A 10,896-nucleotide genomic window follows, 5' to 3' on the forward strand; every position below is an offset into this window, starting at 1 on the left:
CAGGTATCCCTTTTTAGCAATGCAAAATGGACTAATACTCTTGTCTTCTCCAGCTAAACAGCACTATTCCTACATTATGCAGTCCGGGGTTCTGTGAATCACACTAGCCATTTATTCTCTGAATGCACTCTGGTTTGCATCCTTCTAACTGGACAATAGGCAGACCTGAAGTTGATATTCCAGGGGTCTAACCAGGAAAAATGGAACTGATTACCTATTCCCTCCTTTGCATCTCATTTTTCTATCAGAACAGCTTCATATTCAGCTTTTCAGGTGCCCTCATCTGAGTTAAACCCCTGACCCCTTTAAATGTGTTTTGCATGGACAGTTTGTTTTATTTTGGTTTATTGATTTATTTTACTATCTCAAGTGCAGGACATTCCCTCATCCTTATTAAGTTTTCTCTTATTAAATTCAGGCTGGCATTCTAGCTTGTTGAGACTTTTGGGGATTCTAATTGGGTGTTTGCTGTTCCTTTCAGCTTCCTGTCCTCCACAAATTTGATAAGCATGCCTCCTGTGTCTTCATTTCAACTCCTTGATAACAAGTGCAACCCAGATGTCAGTTGACGTCACCCTGTCCTTTGAGATTTAAAATAAAATTAACTCGAGCCCCCGTCACACATCCTGTGGGAAGTTAGAGGCCTCCTCCCAAAGATCTTTGCAAAGCTTCAGGGCTTTCATGGTCACTTGTGGTTCCAAGGCCTCCTCCAGCTGGCCTTGGGCTCACACACACCCCACCTCTGACTGCTCTCCTCTTCAGCCCATGCCAACCAGACTCTTTCCTTGATTTCTTTAAGGAAACTGCTCGTGTAAGACATGTGGGTGGGTGGTAGACTTCACTCAGGCCTTGCAGATACAGGGTGCATTTGGAGTGAAGTTGTGGTTGCACAACATGTACTTACATTCAAGTTGTTAGGTATCCTTTTTCTGTCCTGGAAAGCTCCTCAGTAATAACAGCACCAGGACCTTCTCCCTAGCTTTCTTTTTCCAGGTGCTCCTCAAAACTGCCCAGGAAGCCCAGATCCCAAGTTTTCCCATTAACAACCCTTGCCCTGGTCAGGGTTTGGGGAGGAGAGCGGGAAATGGGAAATATAAGGGTAGACCCTGGGCAAATTTGTGAAGGAGTGTTTAAGATGCCCCCAGCCTTCCTTTTTAATTCAAAAGTAAATAATAGATTGCATTTAACCCAACATAATCAAAATATAATTTTACCATGTGTTATGGGCCGAATTGTGTTCCCTCAAGATTCATATGCTGAAGCCCTAAGCCCCAGTGCCTCAGACTGTGGCTGTATTTGAGATAGGGCCTTTAGAGAGATAATTAAGGTAAAATGGGGCTCTTAGGGTGGGCCTGGCTCCAATTTGTCTGATGTTCTTATAAGAAGAGAAAATTTGGACACACAAGAGATAGCAGGGTTGCATGCACACATGGAAAAGACCATGTGAAGAGGTAGCAAGAGGACAGCCATCTGCAGGTGAAGAAGAGAAGCCTCAGGGGCACCAACCCTGCCGGCACCTTGATCTTGGACTTCCAACCTCCTAAGTGGTGAGAAAATAAATTCCTGTTGTTTAAGCCAGCCAATCAGTGGTATTTCGTTATGGCAGTCCTAGTAAACTAATGTGACATGTGATCAACATAAAATATATATATGTTGAGTATTAATGGGTTGAAATGTGGTCCTCCAAAAGTTGTGTCCATGTCCTAACCCCTGGAACCAGTGAATGTGACCTTATTTGGAAGAAGGGTCTTTGCCGATGTAATTAAACTTAGGATCTCAAGGTGAGATCATCCTGGATTATCAGGGTGGGCCCTAAGTCCAATGACAAGTGTCCCTATAAGAGAAGAGGAGGAAATACAGAGACAGAGACGCAAAGGCCATGTGCAGACAGAGGCAGAGATGGGAATTATGCAGCCACAAGCCAGGGAATTCCTGGGGGCGTCCAAGAATTAGGAGGCTCTGTTAACATCTTGGTTTTGGACTTCTGGCCTCCAGAACTGGGAAAGAATAAGTTTTTATCATTTTAAATTACCGAATTTGTGGTTTTTGCAGCAGCCCTGGAAAACTAATATGAGGAGGGATTTTGTGTTCTTTGTTCATTCTTTGAAATGTGGTGCATGTTTTTTATTTCTAGCACAGCTCAATTCAGAATAGCCACATTTCATGCCAGTTTATTTGGGAAGTGATCCCAGGCAGTTGGAGTGAGGGAAGGGATGGAGTCATAGGGCAGGAGGCCAAGATGCACGGTCAAGTCTGCGCCAGCACACCCACCCCTCCCTTGTGCAGCTCACCTTTATGTCCTTATGCCCACAATGGCCAGCGCCTTTCAGGTACAAGGGGGCTCCTGGGGCTGTCACTTAAGCTGGAGTTCCCTCTCAGGGCGGCAACCGTTTCATCCATGTGAAACTCAGAGCCACCTGTGCAGTCTCCCTCAGGGTGCTGGCTGGTGATCCGAGCTGAGCCCTGTGGCTGGGAGGCTGGGAAGTTTCCCCAACGATGACCATATGCTGCCCTTCCCACGACGGAGGATCCGTGTCCACATTCCCACCATTCTTTCCCTCTTGCATTAGTTTTCTAGGGCTGCCGTGACAAAACGCCACAAACTGGGTGGCTTAAACAACAGAAGGTTTTTACCTCACAGTGCTGCAGGCTGGAGGGTGAAGATCAAGGTGCAGGAGCATTGGTTCCTCCCAAGGGCTGTGCAGGAAGGATCTGCTCCACACCTCTCTCCTTCTTCTCCCAGGGCCACTTCACATTGTCTTCCCTCTATGGGTGTTGATCTCCGTGTCCAAATTCTACCCCCACATTCTTTTTTTTTTTTTTTTTTTGAGACGGAGTCTCACTCTGTTGCCCAGGCTGGAGTGCAGTGGTGCCATCTCAGCTCACTGCAACCTCTGCCTCCCGGGTTCAAGCGATTCTCCTGCCTCAGCCTCCTGAGTAGCTGGGACTACAGGCGCCCACAACCACATGTGGCTAATCTTTTGTATTTTTAGTAGAGATGGGGTTTCACTGTGTTAGCCAGGATGGCCTCGCCTCGATCTCCCAACCTTGTGATCTGCCTGCCTCGGCCTCCCAAAGTGCTGGGATTATAGGTGTGAGCCACCATGCCCGGAGTAAATTCCCCCTTTTTATAAGGGTACGAGTCGTATTGGATTAGGGCTCACTTTAATGACCTCATTGTAATTTGATGACATCTGTAAAGACCCTATCTCCAAATAAGATCACATTCTAGGTAGCAGGGGTTAGGGCTTCAATATGTCTTTTTGTGGGGAACACAAATTCAACCTATAATACCTCCTTCTGGTTTCACCTCATTGTCAGACCCAGTGCCCCTGGACTTTCCCTGGAATCTATGGTCTATTTATTTCTCTAAATCTCTATATTTAGTTTCCTCACGTGTAAAATAGGGGCCATCATATTTATTTTACAGTGTTGTAAGGGTTAAATGTGATAAAATATGAGGCCATGCTATACAATATGAGCTGGTGTTCTTGTTGCTTCCCACCAGCACCCCTGCCCTTCATATACCCTGATTAAGAGGTGGGACAATGCTAGCTGGTCCCTGGAATCTGTCACCAGCAACGAAGTAGCCAAAACAGACAGTGTGACATAAATCTAAGATAAAATTGGATTTTTCTAAAGGGAATCCACCAAGGAATAAAGTTAGACAACCAAATATGCAAAACTATAGAAACAGATGAGTGTGTAGGATCCCTATAATGATTTTAACATAGGAAGAATGAGTGCAGATAGTCTTGGCTGGCATGTGGCTATAAAGTGCCCGGGGTTAGCCCATTCCCCTTGCTTCCGTCTTGCCTGCCTCACCTCCCTAATCCCCTAGTGTGGGGTCATTGGCTGGTGCTCATGGCCAAGCTCAGTTCTCCAAATCCTGTGGCCTCATGCATAGCCCGTCACCAAAGGGACTGAGCTTAGCATGGGTGCACCAGCTCGGACTGTTCCCACATCCTCCCAGGGACCAGGGCCAGCCCCTCAGAAGCCTCATGGTCCAACTCAAGGGATTTCAACAGTGCCTGCTCTGTTATGCATCCACCTAGGATCTTTTCTTGAGTGGAAGGAGAAAGTAAAATCTTTTTTTTTTTTTTTTTTTGAGACAGAGTCTCGCCCTGTTGCCAGGCTGGAGTGCAATGGCGTGATCTCGGCTCACTGCAACCTCTGCCTCCTGGGTTCAAGCGATTCTCCTGCCTCAGCCTCCCAAGTAGCTGGGATTATAGGCATGTGCCACTATGCCCAGCTAATTTTGTATTTTTAGTAGAGACATTGTTTCCTCCATGTTGGTCAGGCTGGTCTCGAACTCCCAACCTCAGGTGATCTACTTGCCTCAGACTCCCAAAGTGCTGGGATTATAGGCATGAGCCACCACGCCTGATCAATTAAGTCTCCATTTTAATCTTGTGTAACTGGGCCCATTCTCCCACCCTCACTAGCAGTATGAAAGATTGGAGAGGAGAGGGGAGCACCTGATAAGACCTTGTATGAGGAGGCATCTCTGAAAGCCTTGGGTTGCTTTGCTGTCTTCCCTGAGCTGGGGTAGAGTAGAAAGAATTAGAGGATGGGGAAATTCACTGCAGTATAAAAGCATAAACCTTTGGCCAACATGAAGATTTTCTTAATCTGATTAGGTGCCTGGCATTCAGAATCATTTAATGCCTGTTGTACAAAATGAATAAAAATGTGCTGAACTTCAGCTGCTTAATGGAACAAATAAAATTATAATTTACTAGGCTAATACATCACAAGGAATGGGGCTCTTTCTCTTTGGGGAATCTAGAGACCTGTGATTCAGAGTTCTGAGTCGAAAGACTGATTTGAACACTGAAGAATCCATAACAACAGATAACAAACAGGTCAAAATCCAGCAAAGGGCGCGCTCACCCTTCCCCAAATTCCTCCTCTGTTCTGGTATTTACCATATCTGGAACAACATCAGAACCCTAGTTCTGATGATGTTTTTATAGGATTGACTGGAATGGCAATTACCCTAGAACATTTAACTTTTATTATCCAAGCAATTCCATCTAGAATACATAAAAAGGCAGGAGAAACTGCACTCAACTCCACCTTCCCATTGCTAATTTCCTTCCTTTCTACTCAGTTAATAGGTCTCAAGAGGCTGTGTTAAGACAGTATGTTCAGAAGCTTTCAATTTTTTAAATTCCGTTTGAACATTTTCTACCCAATCTATAATATCACTTCTCCAATAGAAAAGCAACAATTATAATATGGCTATGGCTTTTCTTTGAAAAGGAAAAAGAATGGGGTGGGAGCAAGGGTGGGGCAGAGAGGGGCACGTGGGCTTGAAACTAAGTGAGTACATGTGTGGCCAATACGGACTCACAGAGAGGCAGCCAGGAATATGCTAATATCCCATCTCTCCTGTTCAGTGCCATCTAGCTCCTAGTGATGGGGAAGAGGCAGGAAAGCCTGTCATTAACCTGCTGAAAACTACACCTCAAAGATCATCTTGAACTTGATGTTGATTGAGTATTGATATTAATTTTCCCAACTTATCTTTTGGAGAAGGAGCGTGGACAAATGAACCTGAGGTTATCTTTTTTTTTTGAGACAGAATCTTGCTCTGTCACCCAGGCTGGAGTGCAATGGCATGATCTCTGTTCACTGCCACCTCCGCCTCCCAGGTTCAAGCAATTCTCCTGCCTCAGCCTCCTGAGTAGCTGGGACTACAGGCGCCCACCACCATGCCCGGCTAATTTTTGTATTTTTAGTAGAGACAGGGTATCACAATGTTGGCCAGGCTGGTCTCAAACTCCTGACCAGGTGATCCACCCGCCTCAGCCCCCCAAGGTGCTGGGATTACAGGCCTGAGCCACTGCACCCAGCTGAACCCAAGGATATCAATGGGTTTGAGCTACGGGCACCTGATTCCTGAGCACTGCACACGGATACTGTCACAAAGACACTTAGGCAAAGACAGGTACTACTTCGACACTATGGATTTCACAACCATGGACAGCCACAGAAACCTGTTGTTTGAATGTTCATTGACTAAATACGTGTTAAGAATCCCCTAGCTGATCAAACCTATTTGGGCTTTTTCTGCCTTGTTTGATAAATTCAATATCCAAGGACATTTCCTACCACTCTCCCCCTTGTGTGCTCCAGCACACAAGTAGTATCCTCGCTGTTTCTTGAACATAACCAGGGTGGCTCCCACCCGGGGCTTCTATACTTGACATTCACACCACAGTTTCCCGGAGGGGCCATCCACAGTCTTCTGAGTGGCCGTGATGGCATGGACTGTGGTCATGAGTCCTTCCATGATACCAAAGTTGTCATGGATGACCTCGGCCAGGGGTGCTAAGCAGTTGGTGGTGCAGGAGGCATTGCTGAAGATCTTGAGACTGTTGTCATGCTTCTCATGGTTCACACCCATGACGAACATGGGGGCATCAGCAGAGGGGGCAGAGATGATGACCCTTTTGGCTCCCCCCTGCAAATGAGCCCCAGCCTTCTCCATGGTGGTGAAGACTCCAGTGGACTCCATGACGTACTCAGCACCAGCATCGCCCCACTTGATTTTGGAGGGATCTCGCTCCTGGAAGATGGTGATGGGATTTCCATTGATGACAAGCTTCCCGTTCTCAGCCTTGACGGTGCCATGGAATTTGCCATGGATGGAATCATATTGGAATATGTAAACCATGCAGTTGAGGTCAATGAAGGGGCCATTGATGGCAACAATATCCACTTTACCAGAGTTAAAAGCAGCCCTGGTGACCAGGCGCCCAATACGACCAAATACGTTGACTCTGACCTTCACCTTCCCCATGGTGTCTCAGGGATGTGGCTCGGCTGCCAATGCAAAACAAGATGCGGCTGACTGTCGAACAGGAGGAGCAGAGAGCCTACTTTTGTAATTTTCATAACTACCACAAGCAATGCTTTTTTAAACACATATTTATTTCCAGGTGTAAGTAACAGAAAATAGGAAATTCATTTGATCATTTAGCAAACTTTCATTGAATATTCACTCACTGTACAATAGATCCTATGGTAGGTCTAGGGATTCAAAAATTAATTAAGACATAATTGTTGATTTCAAGGAATTTCTGGCGAGGCATGGTGGCTCATGCCTGTAATCCCAGCACTTTGGGAGACTGAGGCAGGAGGATTGTTTGAGCTCAGGAGTTTGAGACCAGCATGGGCAACATAGCAAGACCTCATCTCTACTAAAATAAAAATAAAAATAAATAGCTGGGTGTGGTGGCACATGCCTGTAGTCACAGCTACTTGGGAGGCTGAAGTGGGAGGATCACTTGAGCAGGGGAAGTCGATGATGCAGTGAGCCCTGATTGTGCCACTGCACTTCAGCCTGGGCGACAGCAAGACCCTATCTCAAAAACAAACAAGCATACAGAAAAACAAACAAAAAACTTCTACTAGGAAAAGAAAAACAAACCAAAGAAAGAACAAATAATATGTGCTATAGTGGAAACCATGTTACATTCATCAGGGTAAAAGGCTAAGCAGCTTTAACAAACAGACCCAACAATTCTGTGGCTTAAAGAAACAATGAATTTATCTTGCCTAACAGTGAGGGTGGGTAGGCAGGATGCTGTGCTTACATAGTCATTGAGGAATCCATATTGCTCCCCTTCCACCCAAAGACTTTGTCCTTCTCTGCATGATTGAGGTAGATTAGATTATTGCTCAAAAATAGTTATTTCCTCTCCTAAACCTCTATAAAAGATGTTTTCTGCTCCTCCTCTTGAATTTGGCCTCCACCATGAGACTTGCTTTGGCCAAGGCAAGGTTGGGAGCAAGTGTGTCTCAAGCAGAATTTTGACACGTGCTTGCACAGCTAGGCTCACCCTCTGCCATCCCTGCCATCACAGTAAGAAGTTCCCCTAGGTAGCTGCTGCCCCTTCAGCTTGGGTCTCAAAATGAACGCTTGTGGAACAGATCAGAACTCAACCCCAGCAAGAGTCAGGCCCTGCCAGACCCATAGCTTGAAGCAGAGCCACTTGGCCAACTCTCCAAGAGAAGAAATGATTCTTATTTTAAGCCTGGGTTTTAGGGTGGCTTGTTACCTAGTGCTAGCTCATTGATGCAATGGTGAGCACTGGGTTTCATAATACATCCATGTTCCAGCTCACAGGAAAGGGACAGAGAGCAGAAAAGCAATGCAGTGAGGTGGGAGTGGCACAAATCACATCTGCTCACGTTCCCCACATGGGCACACAGAGCTGCAAGCTGAGAGTGGGGGTGGTGTGGGAAAATCAGTCTCTGGTAGGGTGGCCATGTATTTACCTACTTCCCTGTTGTTATGGAAGACAGGGAGAATGGATTATTTATTTATTCATTTATTTATTCATTTATTTATTTACTGAGACAGAGTCTTGCTCTGTTGCCAGGCTGGAGTGTAGTGGTGTGATCTCGGCTCACTGCAACCTCCATGTCCCAGGTTCAAGCAATTCTCCTGCCTCAGCCTCCCAAGTAGCTGGGACTACAGTTGCCCGCCACCACGCCCTGCTAATTTTTGTATTTTTAGTAGAGACGGGGTTTCACCATGTTGGCCAGGATGGTCTCGATCTCTTGACCTCATGATCCACTTGCCTGGGCCTCCCAAAGTGCTGGGATTACAGGCATAAGCCACGGCGCCTGGCCAGGGAGAATGGATTTTAGGGGCTAGCTAGCAGTATGTGCTACATGCAAACAACAACCGAAATGGAGAGGTGAAAGGGACCATCGGAAGACATTTCCCAGAAAAACAAAATACTTGGGTTGAGGCCTGGGGGTGTGGAAAAGGCAGGGAGAAGAATTCCAGGCAGAAGAAGCAGTGCACACAAATGGGAAAAATATACAGGAAACTATGGCTTGATGAGGGGGCGGTAAAGAGATTGATGTGATTGGAGTGGCATCGATGGTGCTGGAAGGAGAGCCGGTGTAAGCAGAGGCCTAGCATGATTAAGACATTTGAGCAGCTGAGAGGGCACATAGTTTGTTTTACTTGACTTTCTATCCTGATAGATCTTTATGATCTTTACATAGTCACAGAAAAACATAGAACCGAGGCATAAGTTTTACAGTGTGCCAGAGCTGGTTGTGTGCGCCTTTTCTGTTCTATCTGACTTGTTTTCTCCTAGGAAATGGGAGGTGGGGGTGTGCTCCCACCTGGGTGCCCCCATGTCTTTGACATGGTCCTCACTCCTGCAGCTTCAGGAACCACAGTGCACCTTTTCCAGCTTTCTGCATTGCCAATTCAAACTTCCACCTTCCCTTCTCCAAATGCTATCTGTGAAGCACATACATTTTTCTCCCCACTTCTCTAGCTCCTAACTTCCATGCAGAAACTAAACGAAGTCAGAAGATTACGCTAGACTAAGAAATGGAGATTATAATTTTCAACACCTTAACGGTTGAACTGTAGAAATGCTATAATGCAGCCTGCTATGTGGGGTGCATTATCTGGGAATCATGTCCTGGACAGGTGGATGGATGAACTCTCTAGTCCATTATTAGATATTAGCCCTGTCTCTCGATAAGTTCTTTATGATGTGCCTTGTCTGTTTTGGACTCTGTTTCTGCTTGCTTCCTTTCTCAGTCCTGGCTAACAGAAGCTGGAGCTCACATTTTATGTGGCTTCCTGGTCTTTATTCCTTTCAAGAGCTCTCCACAGGGCAGGGCTTTATAGAGATATGAAATTTATGTGGTATCAGCAGAACCCAGTCCCAGATGTCCCAATGCTGGAAAAATTCTATCAGGCAGGTGCTGCGACGAGTCTGCTTCACTTAGGGCCTGATAAATTGCAGATGTCCAAACATTTGCAACCATCAGCATGAAGTCCGGATACTATCACTCAGGATCCCTAAACTCATCTTCTCAACACTTATAAAACTGCCCAATCTTCAGTATGCTAAGCCAGCGACATTAAGCAAATGGGGAAAATAAAACCTCCTTTTAAGCACATTATTTTCTATAAGAAAGCTATTTTCCATGTGAATTTTTGGAAAAGTTCCCCCTGACATAATGTGCCTGCAGCTATGCCAGGAAGAGGGAGTCGAGAAGCAGCCCTGCTGTCGGTGCCTTCTATAAGCGTTTTGGAAGAAACTCCTGGAAACTGGCTTTCAGACAACACTATGGGTTGGCTTCCTCTGATGATTCTTGGCGGCATCTGAGGAAGCAGAAGAAAGTGGGTTGCTTCTTGGGGGCTGATGGTGCAGCAGTGGGAACTCTAGTCCTTCCGGTCCTGGAGGTGTCCTAAGGGTCACCTGACAAATCCCTCTGCATAAGGAGGGAGGCAGCCCAAGGTGATTCCTCACCCCTCACTGATCACTCTGTGGCCCCTGAGAGCTGACTGGACTAGGAGAAGACCTGACAAAAGGGCCACTGATCTATTGGCTGGCCCATCAACCGAGTTCACCCAATAGGGATAAGGATAGAAACCAGCTGGACCAATCAAAGCCCTTTCTCTCAGGATTTGAATGTAGTAAAGCATCCTGTAAAGCAAACAAACCTGAAGAAAAGTAGAGACAGAGTGAGTGACTGTATCTCACACTGCTGGAGGCCTGGAGTAGGAACCCATGAACTCCCATCACTGAGCTGACAGAGAAATAACCTGGGGGCCAGAGCTGCATAATATTCTAGTCCAGGGCTCTAGCCAGAAAACAGGAAGGACGGCAACAGCTCCTACAGCACTTGCTGCGTGCCAGGCACCGTTCTGAGCACTTTACTTATGTGATCTCATTTAATCCTCACAATAATTCTGTGAGGTAGGTGCTTTTTATCATTCTCTTTTTAAGAGGAGGAAATTGCAAAGAAACTACCTATAGGCATGCCTCGTTTTACTACCTTTTGCTTTACTGTGCTTCACAGAGGCTGTGTTTTTTGCAAATGGACGGTTTGGGCAACTCTTTG

The 10,896-nt window shown here is 46.1% G+C and overlaps 1 protein-coding gene across 1 annotated transcript in view; it reads right to left on the minus strand.

The window, feature by feature from the left end:
- Positions 1-6,894, minus strand: part of LOC115832285 (glyceraldehyde-3-phosphate dehydrogenase-like) — a 46,741-nt gene extending 39,847 nt beyond the window's left edge. The window contains exon 1 of the mRNA XM_030802307.1: positions 6,209-6,894. Within this exon, the coding sequence (XP_030658167.1) occupies positions 6,209-6,808 (600 nt within the window). The 5' untranslated portion in view covers positions 6,809-6,894. The remainder of the gene's footprint in view (positions 1-6,208) is intronic.
- Positions 6,895-10,896: the final 4,002 nt, after the last annotated feature.

Source organism: Nomascus leucogenys, chromosome 22a, assembly GCF_006542625.1.
Source record: "Nomascus leucogenys isolate Asia chromosome 22a, Asia_NLE_v1, whole genome shotgun sequence".
NCBI lineage: Eukaryota > Metazoa > Chordata > Mammalia > Primates > Hylobatidae > Nomascus > Nomascus leucogenys.